At 37.7% G+C, this 21,434-nt stretch overlaps 1 protein-coding gene across 1 annotated transcript in view; it reads left to right on the top strand.

Annotated features, from left to right (window-relative positions):
- The window catches only part of PREP (prolyl endopeptidase), a 77,618-nt gene that overhangs the window by 21,358 nt on the left and 34,826 nt on the right, over window positions 1–21,434 (top strand). Inside the window, exons 7-9 of the mRNA XM_015812210.2 lie at window positions 5,196–5,301; window positions 15,747–15,938; window positions 18,360–18,557. Coding sequence (XP_015667696.1) covers window positions 5,196–5,301; window positions 15,747–15,938; window positions 18,360–18,557 — 496 coding nt within the window. The remainder of the gene's footprint in view (window positions 1–5,195; window positions 5,302–15,746; window positions 15,939–18,359; window positions 18,558–21,434) is intronic.

Raw genomic sequence — 21,434 nt, 5'->3', positions numbered from 1 at the left:
TATCGATAATCCCTGCATGCCACCTCTCGGGGTTCCACACCCCGTCATCGAGGTAGGCCCTGGAAATGTTGGTGGGCCAGGCCTGCGCGAGGGGTGAGTCGCGCAGAGCCAACAGGACCGTCCTGGAATGCATAGGTCCGAGGTGGGGAGTCCATGGTGCAGAGGGGAGATTAATTGTTCGGTGGATCTTAGATCTTTTTGACCGTAGCCAGGGAGCACAGTGTCTGACCTCAGGGGATGGTCTTTAGGTCCTCCAGAGCCCGGTCCTCTAGGCCAGGGCGGGCCAGGTCCAGTAACCAGGGCCCTAGTCCACACCTGGCCGAGGCCGATGGAAAGGCCGTTAAGGTCCCGGGGCCACCAAGAGAGCCCCAAAGCCAAAAAGTCGCCAAGGGGCCATGAACGCCACCGGACCCGAAACGGTCGGAAGGGCCCTCAGGGAGGCCGCTGGACAGGCCGTCAGGGCCATCGCGGCCGCCAAAGCTGTCACCGAGGCCCCCAGACCACCCAAAGGCCGCTGGAGGGGTCATCGGGGCCACCGGGACTGCTAGAGAGCCACCCGAAGGCCCCCGAGGCCAGAGTGGATTGCCAAGGGGCCATCGGGGGGTCCGCTGGCTAAGGGACAAAAGGGACAAAAAAGTTATTTTTTGTCCCTCAACAAGTTCCGGATTTTGTTTTTTTTAGACACCTCCTGGTTTTCTGACAAATGCAACTTTATTTTTCCCTTTAAGGAAAGCTTTGGCTGCAAGAATTAGGGGGGGGATCAGAAAAAATATTTAAGATATACAGTAGAACAGGAGTCCTCAACCTTGGCAACTTTAAGACTTGTGGACTTCAATTCCCAGAATTCCTCAGCCAGTCCACAAGTCTTAAAGTTGCCAAGGTTGAGGACCCCTGCAATAGAACATAGAAAAACAGAGTGGGAATGGACCTTGGAGGTCTTCTAGTCCAACCTCCTCCTCAAGCAGGGGATCCTATATCATTCTGGACAAATGTCCCAAAGATGCTTTTTCAAGAGGCAACTGGACTTTCTTGTTTTTCTTTGAAGACGTTTTGCTTCTCATCCAAGAAGCTTCTTCAGCTCTGACTGGATGGTGGGGAATGGAAGGATTTATATTCCTTGCAGACAGCTGGTTATATAAATCCTTCCATTCCCCATTCAGAGCTGAAGAAGCTTCTTGGATGAGAAGCAACACATCTTCAAAGAAGAACAAAAAAGTCCAGTTGCCTCTTGAAAAAGCACCTGTGGGACAACCATGATCTGGATGGCTGAGAATCTCTATAGACATTCTGGACAAATGACTGTCTAGTCTCTTCTTAAAAACCTCTTGGAGCACCTACAACTTCTGGAGGCAAGCCATTCCACTGATTAACTGTTCTCACTGTCAGGAAGTTTCTCCTTAGTTCTAGGTTGCTTCTCTCCTTGATTAGTTTCCATCCATTGCTTCTGGTCCTGCCCTCGGGTGCTTTGGAGAATAGGTTGACCTCTTCTTCTTTGTGCCAGCTCCTCAAATATAGGAAGACTGCTGTCATATCATTCCTAATCCTTCTCTTCATTAGACCAGATATACTAGTTCCTAGTTCCCTCAATAATTCATCCTCCACCTTTTCCACAAATAGAGGACTATCAGAACAAATTTTCTGAGTCTCTGGCCTGCTATCCTGTCGCCATTTAGATAATTAAATCCTGAAGAGGATTTTTTTCCCCTCATGAAAAAATTCTATGGAAGGCAGAAGGGCTTGTCATAAGTTTATCTCTCAAATGAACCATCTGTCTCTCTCTCTATTCTATCTCTTCTTAATCTGTCCAAAATAGAGCATCTGAGGAGACTTTTGTTTATGAACTTGGAATCTGATCGCATAGATCTAATGACCCAATTTACATAATTTCTCTCAATTTCCTTGGCTTGTACCATTTATTTATCCTCAGTGCATTTTTCAACGTGCCAAAATCAAGTCTCTCAGATAGCCCAATCTTTTTTTTTTTCCTTGCTGAAAACACTTTTGTGAACAAGGCTCTCATGATCTTTTAGTTCAGGGGTAGTCAACCTTGGCTCTTTTATGACTTGTGGACTTCAACTCCCAGAATTCCTGAGCCAGCATGGCTGGCTCAGGAATTCTGGGAATTGAAGTCCACGAGTCATAAAAGAGCCAAGGTTGACTACCCCTGTTTTAGTTTATAGGTAGGTCTCAAGTAACAACTACAGCTGAGCCCAAAATTTACAATTTTACAATTCACAGAGAAGAGGATCAGGATCAAATGCATGTTGTTGAGTGCTTGAAGATGCTACCAGCTCACCTGATCACTTCAGTTTTTTAAGAAAATCAACTGATTGTTTTAATCTCCCTAAAGTGCTTTTTAAAAGGCAACTGGACTTTCTTAGTTTTTTTTTCTTGAAAATGATTTGTTTCTCATTGAAGAAGCTTCTTGGATGAGAAGCAAAAGGTTTTCAAGTAAAAAAACTAAGAATATCCAGTTGCCTTTTGAAAAGGTCCTTTGAGACAACCATGACCTGGATGACTGAGAATCTCCATAGACATTTTGATTGTTTAATAGTTAGGCTTTCTGAATGTCTCGGACAGGGGTAGGCAACCTTGGCTCTTTTATGACTTCTGGACTTCAACTCCCAGAATTCCTGAGCCATGCATGGCTCAGCTTGGAAACCTCTCCCTTTCCCCTCAGCATGGCTGGCTCAGGAATTCTGGGAGTTGAAGTCCACCAGTCATAAAAGAGCCAAGGTTGACTACCCCTGGTCTAGGAAATAGCTCTGCTATCTCCCCCTTTTCCAGGTAGGAATGATATGAACTCTGGGTAGAAAGTCTGCAGAATTCAGAAGAACAAACTCAGAGGGCTGTTGGGTAGATTTTGGTGGTCTTATAAAATGGTGTTTCACAAAGCATTTACTGAATAGAATAGAATAGAATAGAATAGAATAGAATAGAATAGAATAGAATAGAATAGAATAGAATAGAATTCTTTATTGGCCAAGTGTGGCTGGATACACAAGGGATTTGTCTCCGGTGCATAAGCTCTCAGTGTACATACAAGCAACAGTGAAAAATCATGATCATAATCAACATAAAAATACATTCATCATAAATTATAAGGTGCAACACTTAGTGATAGAGTCATAGGATAATAGATAAGCAAACAGCATGAATCATACTAGGATACTCAATAGTGAATTGCTCTCCGTCATTACCTCTAATACACAAACACACCCAGAATACTCCTTATTAACCTCTTGTCCTTGACTTACAACCAATTGTAACCAGAATTTTGACTGCAAAGCAACATGGTCATTAAGTGAGTCACCGCAGGACCAGACCCAATTTTACAACCATTTTTACCAAGGTCATTAAACAAGTCACACAGTCATTAAGTGAATCCAGTTTCCCCCATTGATTTTGCTTGTCAGAAGCCATTTCGGAAGGTCACCAATTCCGATCATGTGAATGCAGGATACTGAAACTCTCGTAAATCTGGAACGAACTACCCCCCGAGATCCGGACGATTCCGGATCTCCTAACCTTCCGCCGCGCCCTCAAGACATGGCTTTTTCAGCAAGCGGGACTGACCTAGGGTGAATTTTAAATAGGGACAATTTTAATGATTTTAATAAGACACAGCTATAAATATTTGGTTTTTAATTGGCTTTTATAGGGGAAATGTTTTATATTNCGCCGGGATCGCCGAAACCGCCGAGGCAGCCGAAGGCCCAAAGGCCCAAAGGCAAAACGACTGCCCGGCCGCGCTCTCGTCCCCCAGCCAGGGGACTGGACTCTTCCGGCTCCCCGAGGGGTCTCCGACTCCTCGGGGGGTCCTCGGGGGGTCCTCCGACTCCTCGCGGGTCTCCTCGCGGGTCTCCAAGACCTCGCGGGTCTCCAAGACCCCCCCCTGCATCATTTCGGCTCCCCTACGGCGGAGCCACAAAACCAGCGTCCGCCATCTTTTCGAGCATGCGCAGGTTCAAATAAGTGAAGTGGAGGAGGGTATATGCTAAAGCAGGAGTCCCCAACCCCCGATCCATGAACCAGTACTGGGCCGCAGCATGTCAGCAACCGGGCCGCACAAACAAGCAAAGCCCCATCCACAGGATGCAGGCAATACACAAAACCACACCCCCTCTGGTCTGCGGAAAAGCCTTTCTCCACATAACCGGTCCCTGGTGCCCAAAAGGTTGGGGACCTCTGTGCTAAAGCATGTATGCATGTGGGCCAATAATGTTCATTCTTTGTTTATCTCACATGAAAAATATCTGCAGATGGGTTTTTCCACATAGAATCAATAACATTTTCTCTTGATGCTCTCAAATTCCTTAGTACTCTCAAATGAATTGATGAAAAGATGTCGTAGCAATAAAGAGAGACTTAATTGTCACTCCACCTATATTATACATTGTAGAATTATATTAAGAGGTTGTTTTGGGAATCACATTAAGCAAACTGTTATCAACTCTTCCCCAGTCTAGCAGGGAACAATGAGGAATATGCTACAGGGACCCTTGAACAAAAGTGAAATGTTTCAAAGACCAATTTTGCTTTGATAAACTGAAGGCATTGTGAGCTTAGAATTAATATTCAGTATGGGCATATTAGATGTTTTCAGTGCTTTTAAAAATACTTGCGGAAGAATCCAAGTTCAGATTAGAAATTCTGGAGAGCCCAAGGCCACACAGGGACAGGAATGACATACTATATATTACACATGATTAATTTGCTGAAGAAATAGCAACTGAGTTCACACAGCACACCAACACAAATTCAGATAAACCACATTTTGGCTTAATGTCACATTTGAACTCAGCCAGTTGACTTTGCTAGATTAGCTGAAATAATGGTCTTAGTATATTTCTTCTAGCTCTCACTAGAGTCTATTTGCTACTTCAAGTCGTATTTTATTCAGAGAGATAGAGTTATGTGGCATTGACTTCTGCAAATTAAATTGGATGTTGCCAATTTTAATATCCATTCCCACTGCAAGTGACATTTGTTGTCAGGTATTTGTCCCAGGGCTTCAGTAAATGTTGCAACCTTCTGACACAGAATGTTATCGAAGACAGGTATCATGTTTTGACTTTTTATTATGTCTGAAACCAGCTAGTGCTTCCAAGACCTTTTTGTTTATTATTATTATTATTTGCTGCTGGTATTTTTTTTTCTATTATTGACATTGCTTTAATTTTGGTGATGCTTAGGTATCTGATGACGGGCAATATGCTTTGCTTTCTATACGGGAGGGATGTGATCCAGTGAACAGATTGTGGTACTGTAAACTACTGAAGGAATCAAGTAATATAACAGGTAAGATCACTCCTTTTTACATTTGTCAAACCTTTGCTTAGTTGCTTGATTGCTTGAATCAGTACAAATGTAACTGACTTATAGCAACCATTTATTATATTGCAAATCGGCATTCAAGACATATTAATAACTAGAAAAACATCTTAATAATATAATTATATCTTCGTCCTTTATGCAGTAGAAATTAGAAGTAATAGACAAAGTCCATTTGCTGTTTTACTCATTCATAATGCCAATGTTATGTACTATATGCAAAAGATCCCATTCGCATTGAATGGACAATCAGATCTAACCTCTTCCTCCCGTCAGTCTATTAAATTAGGTTTCCTGTACAGGTAGGCCTCAACTTAGCACCACAACTGAGCCCAAAATTTATGTTGCTAAGTGAGAAATTTGTTAAGTGAGTTTTACCCCATTTTACGACTTTTCTTGCCACATTTGTTAAGTGAATCACTGCGTCATGGTTCAGACAGATGAAACTCTTCAAAGAACTTTGAGGCATTATTTACCTTAAAGAATCTTTATTCGAGAAGCATAGCATAGGCACTTACATAGTCAAAGCCAAAATCTGAATTCCCCTCCCCTGAGTACATAGTATCAAAGCACAATTCCCTCCTCTAATTTACAGTCATAAATCACATTCTCCAATTAGTTTGAAATGCAGACTTTCCCTCCAGTTCTCCAACCCGCCAATTCTTATCATCTCTTATTTCAAAACCCTTGGTTCTCACACTAGTTACAGTCTTGTTATGTCTAACTAAACTCCCATGCACATTCCTCCTCCTCCCCCCCCCAGTATCCTCTAATGCTAACTCCAGTTCTAAGAGTAAAACATAAGAAGGAAAATGGTTACATCTCCATATGTTGTCAAAGCAAAAACGTCCGATGTTAGCAGCATTGACACGCTGCAGTTCTTAAATTAGTAACATGGTTGTTAAGTGAATCTGGCTTCCTCATTGTCTTTGCTCGTCAGAAAATCGCAAAAGAGGATCAAATGACCCCCTGAGCACTGTGACTGTCATAAATGTGAGTCAGTTATCATGTATCCAAATGTAAATCACGTGACCATGGGGATGTTGCAACGATCATAAGTGTGAAAATGGGTCATAAGTCACTTTTTTCACTGCCGTTGTAATTTTGAACAGTCACTAAATGAATTGTTGTAAATTGAGGACTATGGTCAAAATTTAAGAAACAGTTTATCTCTCATTTCTTTTTCTTTTTAAATCAGTAATAAGCTATGTTCTTGAAAATGGGATAGCAGTGGAAAATTTCTTTTGTTATACATGTCCCGCAAAATCAAGACTGATGTGATACCTGTCATTGTGAAAGAAAAAATGTTCTTAATTGACTAAAACTGTGTAGGAAAATTCACACATCTACAATCATATAATGCCTTGGTAAGGCCACACTTGGAATACTGCATCCAGTTTTGGTCACCACAATGTAAAAAAGATGTTGAGACTCTATAAAGAGTGCAGAGAAGAGCAACAAAGATGATTAGGGGACTGGAGGCTAAAACATATAAGGAATGGTTGCTGGAATTGGGTATGTCTAGTTTAATGAAGAGAAGGACAAGGGGGGACAGGATAGCAGTGTTCCAATATCTCAGGGGCTGCCACAAAGAAGAGGGAGTCAAGCTATTTTCCAAAACTCCTGAAGACAGGACAAGAAGCAACGGATGGAAACTAATCAAGGAGAGAAGCAACCTAGAACTAAGGAGAAACTTCCTGACAGTTAGAACAATTAACCAGTGGAACAACCTGCCTCCAGAAGCGGTGAATGCTCCAACACTAGAAGTTTTTAAGAAGAGACTGGACAGCCATTTGTCTGAAATGGTATAGGGTTTCCTGCCTGAGCAGGGGGTTGGACTAGGTGACCTCCAAAGTCCCTTCCAACTTTATTATTATTATTGGATAATGCTTTCAAATGAGTTATGATTCCAAAATTGAATTTTAATCTGGATTTAAAAGATACATATATTTACTTTCTCTTCATAGAAATTACCTGTTATCTATTCATGGTGGTAACCTATAGAAAAGCCTTTCCCCTGATGATCTTCAAATATCTGTTGGAAATACAGCTTCCTTTTTCAGGCAGCATGTTGGCTGCAGATAATGGAAGAATTGCTTCATAATTATTATTGCATTGTACTCTGCCATTTCATCTTGTGAACTTAGTTACATTCTTTATCAAACTGATAAAACCACATGGCGAAAAGTGCCTTTGCAGACTAATATTGAAAAGATAGACACAGTCTGTTGGTGTATGATGTTGGTGTATAATGTATGATATATAACCACCGAGCCTTAATTACATACTAGCGGTTTTGGAAGATTAATTTGCTTTCATTCCGAGTATAGTACCAACCTTAACAAATAAACTTCATAAGGGAAACATGTGGGAAGAGGATGTAGCATAATATTCTCGTCATTTCTCAAGCTGTCTGTTTTTGAAATAGGGCTTTAAAACTCAGACTAAAATAAGATTCATTTCTATATGCCATGCATTTGATTGCTTGCTAGGAAAACTGGCTCTCAAGTGTTAATTGATTTGTCCTCTACAGTTTTTCTGTCTGGTATGATAAGCTGTATTCTCAAGATTCTGAAAATCTTAGTCTTGCCTGTTGTGCATGCAAACGTTGTGGAGTATCTCTTTTCTTCTTCTGTTTTTTTCAAATTAAAAGTATAATCTTAATAGGAAGTCAGGTGGCTTGGTGGACTGTGGCAAAGGAGTAGAATAGCATAGTCATCTTTTTGTAATATTTGAATAAAAAATCAAAGAATAAGCTATATTATTAGTCCTTAAATTGTGAAGGTTTATAGTATTATTAGATACTAAAATGCAACAAAGGATAATATCAAAATATTTGGTGCATTAATTATGTAAAATAGCTATAATGGTTTATTCATCAGGTTCCAACGAACCTTTAGTGCTGCTGTGCAAAATCTAGTTACGTGCACTATGACAACGATCTGTTCGTCTCTAAGCAGCCACTGAAGACAAATGCTGTCAGAATGGCCAGGATAGCTATTAATTGTCAGAAAAGCTCTTAAAGCAAAATTAATAACTTACAGTATATAACTTATGATTTATATTTATATAACTTAATAACTTACATTTTACAAAGTAATTGCATGTTACTAATCTTTGTCTTCCATGGCTATAAATATCTTTCAAAACCTATCATTTGGACAAAAAAAGATTTTCTTAGGACACTCTTTCAAAAAAATTATATCAGTTGAAGTAAAAAAGCCTGACAGGTGATACAGGGAGTGTTGGGGGGCATATTGGTGCCCATATTCCTCTCTGTAAAGTATATCAAACAGCATCTGCTCAAGTTTTTAAAAAGTAGATATCAAGGAGAAGGAGTTGGCTGTATCAGCGGGAGATTGGAATAATATAGCTGCACAAACAGATAGGATAGGATAGGATAGGATAGGATAGGATAGAATAGAATAGAATAGAATAGAATAGAATAGAATAGAATAGAATAGAATAGAATAGAATAGAAGCTGGAAGGGACCTTGGAAGTCTTCTAGTCCAGCCCCCTGCTCAAGCAGGAGAACCTATACCATCTGAGACAAGTGATTGTCTAGTCTCTTCTAAAAATTTCCAGTGATGGAGCGCCCACGATTTCTGGGGGTAAGCTGTTCCACTGGTTGATTGTCCTCACTGTCAGGAAGTTTCTCCTTAATTCCAGGTTGTTTCTCTCCTTGATCAGTTTCCAACAATTGTTTCTCATCCTTCCCTCTGTGCTCTGGTGAACTGCTATCATGTCTCCCTTATTTCTTCTTTTCTTTAGACTAGCCAAACCCAAGTCCCGCAGCTCTTCTTCGTATGTTTTAGCCTCCAGGCCTTTGATCATCTTAGTTGCTTTTCTCTGAATTTTTTCCAAACTCTCAACATCTTTTTTGTGATATGGTGACCAAAATTGGCTGCAGTATTGCAGGTGTGGTCTTACTAGGGCTTTGTAAAGTGGTACTAGTACTTTGTGTGATGTTGATTCTATGCCTGTTTATACAACCCAGTATTGTATTAGCTTTTTTGGTTGCTACTGCACACTGCTGGCTCATAGTCAAGTGATCGTCCACTAGGACTCCAGGGTCCTCTCACAGTTACTGTTTTAGGCATTCTATAAATGCCCTTTTTCTACTTCCTCTGAACAAATCTGATTGCTGTATCATTACTGTTTTTTATGATATATTTTTAATAATACTTGCCTTCCTAGATGGGCAATTTCTACACCTTTGTGTTCATGTTGTATGTTGGGCAATACAATACAAGCTGTTTTCCCTCTTGTTATCCTTCTAGTGAATGCTCATTTCATTTGATTGTTGAGACAGTGTCTTGGATTTCTGTTCAGTCTCTATTGACACACTGACAGTGTCTTGGGTTTCTTTATCACTACATTGAAACAGAAATATTTTGGCAAATTTCAATGTTATCTGGGAAACAATTTCTGCTGTCTAATAATGCACCCACTCTGCTTAATTCTGTGAAAGATTGTCCTTCTCTTTCTCCAAGATTCCCTATTGTGTTCCTTTTTGCTTAGCAGAAGCAAAAATATATGTAATGCCTATATATTCTAGTACACAATCCAAGTTACCTACTTAACTCAAATAAAGAAACAACTAGAACTAAGGAGAAATTTCTTAACAGTGAGAATTAACCAGAAGAATGGCTTGCCTCCAGAAGTTGTGGGTGCTCCATCACTGGGAGTTTTTAAGAAGAGACTGGTCAGCCAATTGTCTGAAATGGTATAAGGTCTCCTGGCCTGGGTGGCAGGTTGGATTGGAGAACCTCCGGATTCCTTCTGACTCTAGTGTTCTGTTCTGTTATTGTTTTATTCTTTCTGTGATCCCCTGTATCCATCCCATCAAACCTAATGAAAGTCCAAAATTTATAGGATCTCCTGCCATGGCTAGAGGGTTGAACTAGAAGACTTCCAAGGTCCCTTCTAATTTATTATTCTATGTTCTATATTCTATGGCTAGCAGGAATAGCAATGGAAAAGGTACAATTTCATTAAGCAACATTGAAAAGATGGGAATCCTGTGGATCTCATTTGCTGGCCAGTTTGGGGAAGTTTCACCACTAGGCCATCATGTTGCTCAATATATATATTCAATATATAGGTTGAATAAATAAGGGAAGCCTTTACAGCTTTATCTTACTGCTTTGCCAGCCTGAAGCCAGGCTGTTTCTCCATTTTCTGCCCATACTATGGCTTCCTAGCTTGCATATAGGCTTCTCATGAGCACAGTTAGATGTTCTGGGTTTCTCATTTTTTTAAGCACATGCCACAATTTATTGTGATGACAATCACAAGCCTTTCCATAATCAGGGAAGCTTTTTTTTCATATTCTGTGATTTTTCTGAATTAGCAGTGTGTATCAGAAATAATGTCTCCTGTTCCTCAGTTTTTCTAAAGCCAACTTGAACATCTTGCATCTTTTTTTCCATGTAGGACTCCCATCTGTGTTGGATGATCTTAAGCATTATTTTGCTGGCATGTGAAATTAAGGTTATTGTACAATAACTTGCACTCTCTCTTAAATCTCCTTTTTTTGTATTGGAATGTAAATTGACCTCTTCCAATCTGTTTGCTACTGTGTTATTTTCCAGATTTGCTGGCATAGCTTAGTTAGATTTTTTATTAAATATTTTTTTCTGTAGCTTCCGATACTTCTGTAGGTTTTCCATCTAAATTCATCTTCTAGAACAGGGGTGTCAAACTTAATTTCATTGAGGGCCGCAGGGGGCTCTCAGGGGGCTGGGTGGTTGTGGCCAAGGGTAGGTGCGGCCTACTGGGTGGGCGTGGATGGAGTGGGTATGGCCTACTGGATGGGTGTGGCCAGCTCTACATCATTTGCGTCAAGGGTGCCTGTGGGGGCCTGGGCAGGAGTGAGACAGATCTGAGGGTCTCAGGCAGAAGGGGGTGGGACCAGGGCAAGTGCCAAGGCATGGTCCACTGGAGGAGCCTCACTGTTCCTCTCAGGCCATGCGGGGGGGGGGAGGCTTATGGAGCTAAGACTGAATGCGTTTCAGCATAGATGGCCACCACAAAATTGTACATTGGCTCCCGGCTGGCCTGGGCCAGGGCCAAGGCAGAGGGGGCCGTTCCCTCACTGTTTCCAGGATGGCTTCGCAGGCCACATGAAACCACTTTGTGGGCCGCATCCGGCCCGCGGGCCTTGTGTTTGACATGTCTGTTCTAGAACTAAGTACAAATTTCTTCTAAGTAAGGATCTAAGATGTTAGATGTTGACATCTCTACTATATAGTGTTTCAGTATATTCCTTCCTTCCTTGATCGGTCACTAACCCTCTTTGGCATCTTTTAGCATGCCAGTTCAAAGTTAGAACTACTTTCTGAGTTCATTATGATAAACAGGGAGAAGACTATGAAGATTTCTTAATCTTCCCAAGTACAAACAGTTTTTAAAGATATTTATCTCTGTAGGACATATTATGATAACTTTGAAATTGAAACACAAGATTTTAACAAAACTGGAATTGGACTAGGAGTTTTTTGAACAATTTTCACTGTATGAATGCTTTTGAAATAGCTCTACCATTATAGTGCAATCCATTATTTTCACATTGCTTTAATCTTCACAAGTACAAACTGTATTTCACTTCAAATATTTTTACAGGTTATCGACATAAGGACATTCTACTTCATCAGTTCTAGTAATTTATCTAGGTTAGAATTTTGTTTCTAAAGAGGCCGGATAGTCAAAAGCCAATATAAAAAGAAGATCACTAGATCAGATGATTGTCCCATCTAGTATCCAGTATTTTACTTACACAGAGGTTAATCTTTTCAAGAAAGAAAGGATGTAGAAAATATGGACAAGAGAGTGATGATATCCTAAAAAATATGTTCCTTAACAATTGGCATGCTGTGATATTGCTGTATTCTTCATGAACTTGTCCTCTGTAAAGGCTGTCCAAGATTGTCATAGTCATGGCATCTAGTGCGAGTGACTTCCCTAGTTTAGCAGTATGCTATGTGAGGGAATACTTTTAAATGTTCTGAATCTTACATGTTCAGCTACTTTAATTTATGTTGGAGTTAACACTGGACAAGACAACAGAAATGGTGACATATGAAGCCATTGCTTGAGACAATGATTTCAATTAGCAAACTTTAGTAAGATTCTAAAGAAGCAAATAAAACGTACTGATATTAGACATGTTGAAGATCTATCTGCAGCCAAATAACTGCATATTCTCTTGGTGTAAATTGGAATTGTATTATGGGCTGCACTGGAAGAGTTTGCTAATGTACATAAATAATGATTCTTGAGTGTAGAAAAATGAAGGAAATAATAAACAAGCATATAGTCATTTCTGCTTCACGACATCATTATTTGGATGATTATCTGAGTGCAATCATAATTCTCCAGTTTAAACATTGGCTTTCTTGTCCAAGCAGTTTGAAACAATTAAGAAATTTGCTGTCATGCATGTCTTGATGAGTTTTGTAAAAGGCTGATTGACAGTTTTAAATGGATTATTATTTTGACATATTTGCATGTATTTGTACTGATTTACATGTTCCATATTTATTAATTTGCAGTGGAGTATTAGAAAGTGATGGATGGTTGAGTTTTGCTGGGCTCATTCTATCTTTCATACTTGTTTAGGCTTGTGTATATCTGGCTGATTGTAATATTTGCCACACAAGTGAATGATGTGGTGTAATTTTATAGATATTTGAGCAAATGTAAATGTATTTTACAGTATGAGCATTTGTGTTAACTAGAATGTTCAGAGATTTCGATAGTTCTGGGTACAGAAGAAAAAAAATGTCTACATCAGTGTTTTTTAAACTTTGTGTTCCCACGACCTCTTTCCATTTTTAATGCTGCAACAGTCATAAGTGTAACTTTTTTCAATGCCATTGTAACTTCAAACAATCACTAAACAAATAGTTATAACTCGAAGATTACCTGTATTATATGCTCTCAGTCTTATTCCCTGAATATTTTACAGTTGTGCTTCTAGGACTTTGAGAATTAAAAATACATTTTGTGAATTGCAAGGAATGGGCAAAATAGAATTTGAGGTTGAAATGTATACCTTTTCAGACTACTGTAAATACAAGGCAGCTGAGGGCAGTCTTTCCTTGAAGAAATTTGCATGGATATCTCGACATCTCTATCATGTTAATGCCAAGAAAAGTTCTTTATATTTTTCTCATGAGTTCTGATTTTTTTATTACTTCCTTGTTACATTTACTGAGTCATTTAACAGATATTTTAATTGATTTATTATGTTTCTCCATCAACTTAGTGTTTTTTATTAGTAGTACTGGAGCCAGCTGGGCATATTTTAGAATTTTTAAAAATCAATCCTCTGATCTCTCTCTTTCTCAAAAAAAAACAAACAACCCAAGTCAATTGTTCTCTTGTGATTTCCAAGATTAACTTTAGCTTTATTTTAGCTACTTGATTTAGCTTCTTTATATTTTAACTGATGATTATATTTTGACATGCTATTTTATTCTGTGTTATATGAAGCTAGTTTTTTAGGCAAATATGAGGAATTTTAAATTGAAATGCAAAACCTTAGTCCTTTAAAAAACAATTAGCTTAAGAGCTGTTTAATTTCTATTTTATTAGGAAATCTCTTAATGTCAGTCATAAAATTATATATGTTGAATCTTGCATATGATAGATAGATAGATAGATAGATAGATAGATAGATAGATAGATAGATAGATAGATAGATAGATAGATAGATAGAGATACAGTATATTTTTATCTCTTGTATAGGAAAACATGTATATATCTTGATAGTAGTTTCTTAGGATTAAAATGCTGATAGGTAATATTTTTGTTAGCATTACAGTAACATTTATAGTTAATTATAAAAAAAATGTGAGTCTGAAAGAAAACCCTTTCTTAGAAACATACATATCTCTTACAAAACCAGTTTTTAATTCAGAAACAAATGTATATTTTATCTTAATGCAAACTATATCTCTTTTTATATTCACTGTCCAAATGAACAAACTCTGCATTGTAGTGATAAAACATTTTAAAATTCATAACAAATACTGGTTCCGGCTGGTATAATTTTGATCATTAAATGTTAAGTTGTGGTTTAGGTTGAGATCCTAAACCCATTTATAAGAAACAGATAATACTACACTTGGTAAACAAAGATAATGTCTAGTCTAGGGAAAAGAAGGACTAGGAGTGACACGACAGCAGTGTTCCAATATTTGAGGGGCTGCCACAAGACGAGGGGGTCAACCTCTTTTCCAAAGCAACAGAAGGCAAGACAAAAAACAATGGATGGAAACTAATCAAGGAGAGAAGCAACCTAGAACTAAAGAGAAATTTCCTAACAGTGAGAACAATTAGTGGAACGGCTTGCCTTCAAAAGTTGTGTGTGCTCTATCATTGGAGACTTTTAAAGCGCTTATCTGGAATGGTTTAGGGTCTCCAGCTTGAGCAGGGAGTTAGACTAAAAGACCTCTGTCTGTTATTCTATTAAATTCTGTTCGATAATACTATGGTGCACCACATTAAATTTTATTATATTATATTTTGCTGCAGATTTTGAGATATAATTGAATTGTATATCATTGATTTTTAGCTGGTAGAGAAAAACGAAACATAGTTGTACTTCAACAACAATGAAATAGGCATATCCATTATGAATTGGGATTTCCTAAACAACTTAAGTTAGAAGATCAGAAGGTTTTCTGGCACAATAAAATTATCTTCCAGAAATGCAAGTTAACTTGTACTCGTGGAAGTCCTGCTCAAATAATTAACTGAATAGAATTGTAGTTATTCATCTTACCAGCAATTAAGGATAGCATAGGAAGGATGTCCAGGATATCAACAGATATCGAAATATTAGCTAAACTGCTAATTAACTGCCCAACTTTACAGTTCAAGGAATCAGAGAAGTTTTAAGTGGGATTGAAGAAATACAATTTGTCAATAATTTTTAAAGCCTCCAATAGACCCCAAAACAGTTCTTCAAACTGTGATTTGATATTCATTTGGGAGTAAGAAATATTGATCATAATGTGGCTTACCCTATATAAATCTGTATATAGGTGTAAGACTTAAGATTTGCTGTAATCTTCTTAAAAAATTGAATTGAAAGAAAACCTGCCTATCCAAAGTGGCATGTCATTTGAAACAATGAGAAGTTCTTCTCTTGGCCATAATGGAAATAAAACTTCTGAAATGCTCTGATATTAATATATTAAACTACTCTGATAAAAAGTATGGCCATATGGAATCCTGATTTTGTAATCAGTAAAATTTTCATAATTCAATTGTATCTTTTCTCAGGAGTAACTTGTAGTTTTGGCACTTGTAAATAACTTCATATGGAGTGTAAAAGACATTTTATAATTTACCAACTTTGCATATTTCTCTTAGAGTGAATTTCTTTATTATCTTAATCTAGGTCTTTTGCAATGGGTGAAACTAATAGACAACTTTGATGCAGAATATGAGTATGTCACTAATGAGGGAACAATATTCACCTTCAAGACAAACCGACATGCTCCAAACTATCGATTAATTAACATTGATTTTACTGAACCTGAGGAATCCAAATGGAAAGTGCTGATTCCTGAGCATGGAAAAGATGTTCTAGGTAAGATTATTTAAATTATATATTTCAGCAACAACAATAAAATATAATCTGTGATAAAAGAAGATAGCACTATTATGATAACCGTGGAGAGCTATACATTATTCATATTAATTAAAGCAAAGCCTCTGAACTTAAGAAATTTTTGAGAGGCAAATATCATAATTGTGCATTTACATTTTTATGAAGCTGTGATTGCTGTATGACTCACAAATGAGTAATACACAATGATAGTATTCTCCCCCCGATTTTTTTATAAAGAATATCTGAGGCTGTTTGAAGGATGTAATGGTTTTAAAATTTATCCTTGCAATGTAATAGTTCAGGAAGATCTATCTGAAGTAGTATATTCTAAACATGGTGATAGGTGTTTATCATGATACATATTGATCTTTTTTAACTTAAAAGTTAATTCTTCTAAATACAATGGGACATTGTCCATTCAGAGATTTTTAAACATTATATGTTAAACATATACTGTCACCATGTACTAGCATCATTAACAATATGATATAACTTCAAAATTAATCATTATAATAATAAACATTTGATCGTGTTTGAGAAATTATCTTGATACTAAAAGGCCAACCTGCCATTGTGTCACGATACTTTAATCCATTTAGTCATTTCCAAAATTTGATTTGAGGAGATATAATTATAGCTGAAAGCAGTTAATAATGTATTGCAGTCAAGTGAATTTTTGATTCTGCCTGATATAACAATGACATAGTAATGAAATGCTTTATACAAAATCAAGATATATGACAGAAAGGTTAAATGATCACTTAGCATAAGTGACTCATTGCTCTGGTAACAAAAATGGGTTTACGCTCAAATTCCTGATAATATTAAAATTCACAATTACTGTTCTTAATCCAGCATAAACTCTAGAAGTGGTTTGCCCATAAAGGATTGTACTAAACCCCCTACATTACATCCTAAGTTGCTCCAAAATATTCCAAACCAGGATAGGTAAGAGGTTTTAACCGTGAGTCCAAAGTCACAGGTATTAAATATGGGACTTTCTTCCTGAAAAAAGGGGTCTCTGAGATTGATAGATGTTGTATTTTGCTGCGGTCATGTGGCCACTTTTCCATTGCAGGTATTGGTATATCTGTGATTGTGTTCTTGGTGTTTTCTGGACTTGTTTTTTTTTTCCTATTCCTGCAAAATTGTTGTTGCCAGGCTAGATAACAAAATATACCCAATAATGGTGCTGCCTAGCCTGGCAACAAAATGTCTGCAGGAAGACAACCAAGCCTAGAAAACAGAAACATAGACAATAATTCAACCCTGAGTTACATACATCCTCTATTATTGACATCTGCGATTTCCTGGATTTTATGAGATACAGTCTCTATCTCATTCTCTATCCTTGGGTACGTAGGGATGTTTTGGAAGTGCCTTCCAAATGTCTTCTGTGAATCAGTCCTGTATAAAAGTTAATTTGCTGTTAAGTCCACCTCCCTTCTTTGTATACTATTACTTGGCTGCTCAACAGGTATCATATCAGGAATCAAGAGCAATCCTTAAGTTGAGTTATAAAGAAAGACTTAGTGCTGAGATATGTTTGTGACTCAGTTCTGTGAGTTTCAGTAACAGTAAACCAAAGATCTGAAGGGCAAAAATTCCAAGATAATAACAGTTAGCAAGGGCCGAATGTCATTTCTTTTAAAGATTGCTTGTAAGTTGTTGATTTTTACTTTTTTTTTAAAGTCAAGGTATATATGATGGAACTGTTCTTTACAATTTTATTGCTTCCCTATGTTATTTCTTATTCCATTCCATTCTATATATATATATGAAAAATTGACATAAGACTTTCCTTCTCTCACTTGAATTCCCAACTACCAATTCCAGTTGTCACCAGAACATCATCCCTCCCATGCCTTCTCTGATTTAATCAAGGGTTGGGGCTTCCCTCCTGACAGCTTTCATTTTGAGATGATTTTGATACAGAGGGAAAGAAGGGTGTATCTACTAACCTGCTCACTTGTTGCAAGAAGTATAAGAATGCAGGAAGAGCAGCATTTCCTTCTCTGATTTCTCTTCCCAGCTATTTTGTTTAATTCTGTCCATTGAAACAGCTAGGAAGAATTCATCTGTGGTTAGCATCGGGAAGCAGGTTGGAGGCCCAGGATGCTTTGGGGCCTGAAGGCCTTGATTGGACAGTTTTGTTAAGAACAACATAAAGGGCCAATTTTTCATATTTTGGCTTGAAAGCAAACACTAAGCAAATTCTTAAATGTGCTTGCTGGCATAAAGCTGAAATATATTTCAGAATCTGATCATCTTTCAGGACCCTAATGACACTCACAGGAAAGTTAAGTTCTTTCTAAAGCATAGGTTTTTCTATAAAAATAATATATTTTCTTGCAATCACATCCTGAAAATACTGTAGCTGTTTTTCCTTTGTATTTATAGAATGGGTGGCATGTGTTAGATCCAACTTCCTAGTCTTGTGTTACCTGCATGATGTGAAGAATGTCCTGCAACTTCATGACCTGGCAACTGGTGCCCATATCAAGACACTTCCATTAGATGTTGGCAGCATTGTTGGATATAGTGGACAAAAGAAGGATAGTGAAATATTTTATCAGTTTACTTCCTTCTTATCACCAGGTATGTGTGGCTTCTTTTGCATATTGCATGTTTTCTTTGCACAGGTATGAATATAAAGTAATATAAAATAGAAAGTATTAGCACACCTATAAACTAATGTGATTAGTGTTTTCATATTTTGCAACGTTACATTGTTTTGAAAGAATTAACAAGTAAATCTTTCTGCCTATATATAAGTAGCATATCATGGAGAAGCACTTCCCCTGATCTGCTATACAAAACATGCTGTAGAAATAAGTGAATTAGTATTTTTCCCACTGTCTTCTACATGAGGAGCAAGTATATAAATTTGCATAGGCTAGCCATTACCATATTCCTAGCTACATAATAAGCAGAAAGATATGACTTTATGGATCTAGCTTTTATAACATAGGGGTTTTTTTTTCATTACCAAAACTATGTCGTGGCTTTCAAAGCCCAGTAGTTACCAATAACTACATCTACAGCAGGATTAGTGAGTTTACTATAATTTGCAAATTAATTATTATGTTGAAGGAGTTATGATGAACCTCACAGCATGAAAATTACATGCCTGCCTGTTTTTGTGTAGCAGTTGGACAATACATTTGTTTCTTGCTGATAGTTTTCCGTTCTACCTTCCTTCTTGTCTGCATAAATGACAGAAAGGGACGGCAAAAAAACTGAATATGGTGGGGAGGCAATATTTTTAATATAGAATTTTCCTCCTTCTCTGCAGCTAAGTGTTGCACTGTTTCATTTTAGCACCTGAAGACGTTATTACAGAATGTTTTATGTTAGAGAATTAAGGTTTATGCTTCTATTCCTGCATTTTTTTAAAACTGAGTTATATTTATGAAGGGTTTTACCTGAAAGATCCTTCTTTTTACAGTCTGGTTTTCTTGATGGAAAGGGAGGATTATTGATTTCATTGATTGCTTGATTATGTGCCATCAAGTCATTTTCGACTCCTAGCAATGGCACAGATATTCTCTGTGCCTGTTTTCCATTTCTTTCAATGATGCACTCATCACCTCTGTAACTGAGTTTATTTACCTTATTTCTGGTCATCCTCTTCTTTTCTTTCCCTCTCCTTTTTCCAGCATTAGTCTCTTCCAGAGAACTGGGTCGTTGCATAATGTGTCCAAAGCATGTTCATTTGAGCCTGTTCATTTCTGCCTTGAATGAGAACTTTAGGTTGATTGGTTCAGTGATCCAATGGTTTGTTTTCTTGGCTGTCTACAATATTCTCAGCAGTTTTCTCCAACACCAAAGATCGAAAGCATCAATGTTCTTCCAATCCTGCTTCTTTAAAGTTCAACTTTTTCTTCCATAGTGTCAGTGGCTTCCGTGATTCTGATCTTTTTATCACAAGATAGCAATAATAATTTTCCAGGGAAATGACTGAGGTTCTGTGGAAACTACTACACAATGCCAGCTGGGTGACCATGGGCAAGTCCCATTCTATCAGCCAAGAAAAACTGCAGGGACTAGTAGTAGTCACCAGAAGTAAAAACAAAACCAGAATCTCATTGTTTGAGTTACAAATTCCAAAAGCTATTAAGCAATACTAAGTAAATATAAAGTAATACTAAGTAAATATAAAGTAACTCCTACTCTTTTCTTTTCTCAATGGTATTAAAACTGCTGAGAGACCAAGAAAAATTAATCACCTCATACTCTTTCTATTAATTCCCATACAAAAAAATCCATTAAGCTAACCAAGAGCGTCTCAACCCAATCGTTTATAATGGATCCAGAAACAGATCTGGGAACAGATCAAGATAACTGTGTTCCTTCGGAATAGCCCGAAGCCCAGAAATGAAGTGCTCTCTCTCTCTCTCTTTTTTTTTTTTTCTCTCTCTCTCTCTCTTTATTTCCTGCCTATATCAGCTTTACAAATAACTCAAGACAATGAACATATCAAACACATCGTCCTCCTCCTATATCTTGTGTGATGGACTCAGCTGACAGAGAATCACTCAGCTGGCTTTCGTGGCTAAGGTGGGACTTAAACTCATAGTTTCCTGCCTTCTAGCTTGGTGCCTTAACCATTAGACTAGACTGGCTCTCGAACAAAGAACAAAGGATGAACTTGAAGTTGTGATCTGCATTGTATGGTCCAATAATGAGGAACACATCCTCAATAAGAATGGATTCTCCTACAATAAGGTTAAAAATCAGAAAGAAGCTGGTAGCACCTTTTCTGATTAACAATTTTATTGAGACGCTAAGCTTTTGTTAATTGCAAATTGTTTCCTCACATTCATAGAAATCTTCATAGTCATAAAAATCACACAACTAATCTGTCTTTCCCTCCCAGTTTAAATCCTACCTTAGACTAGGCCTAGACACTCTATGCAGTTGTTGGAAAAGGTGTTACTAGCCTCCTCCTGAGGTTAGCTCCTGAGCTACCATAAACTAACATGGCTCCCGTCTTAGAATACCTGGTATGGTTATTGTTCTTGTTTTTATAATTCACAGTCCCCCTTTTTCGTTGCTCATTCCTTCTTGTTTATTCTGTTACACTGCTGTTTGCCCTCATGGTTAAAAATTTATGTGAGGGAATAATTAACAAAAGCTACTTTCCTTAAGTATAGCCTTAGATTCTCCTAAAATGTCATAGGCCCTTTTAAAAAATTCTGCATTTTGTGGCCTCCATCATGTAACATTATTGATTGGAGGGGATCTTTTTGTTTTCTGTAACAATGTCCAAAAGAACTACCGTATATTCCGGCGTATAAGACGACTGGGCGTATAAGACGACCCCCAACTTTTCCAGTTAAAATATAGAGTTTGGGCTATACTCACCGTATAAGACTACCCCTGTTCCAACGCACACCAAATAAAAATTAAAAAACATCAGATTTGATTTCAATATGGTAATTTTAATTCAAATGCTTATGACATGCAGGTACT

This window comes from Protobothrops mucrosquamatus, unplaced genomic scaffold (assembly GCF_001527695.2).
Source record: "Protobothrops mucrosquamatus isolate PMUCROS unplaced genomic scaffold, P.Mucros_1.0 scaffold_58, whole genome shotgun sequence".
NCBI classification, from domain to species: domain Eukaryota; kingdom Metazoa; phylum Chordata; class Lepidosauria; order Squamata; family Viperidae; genus Protobothrops; species Protobothrops mucrosquamatus.
Note: the sequence above shows the minus strand (reverse complement) of the source record. Positions and strands in the feature narration are given on the sequence as shown.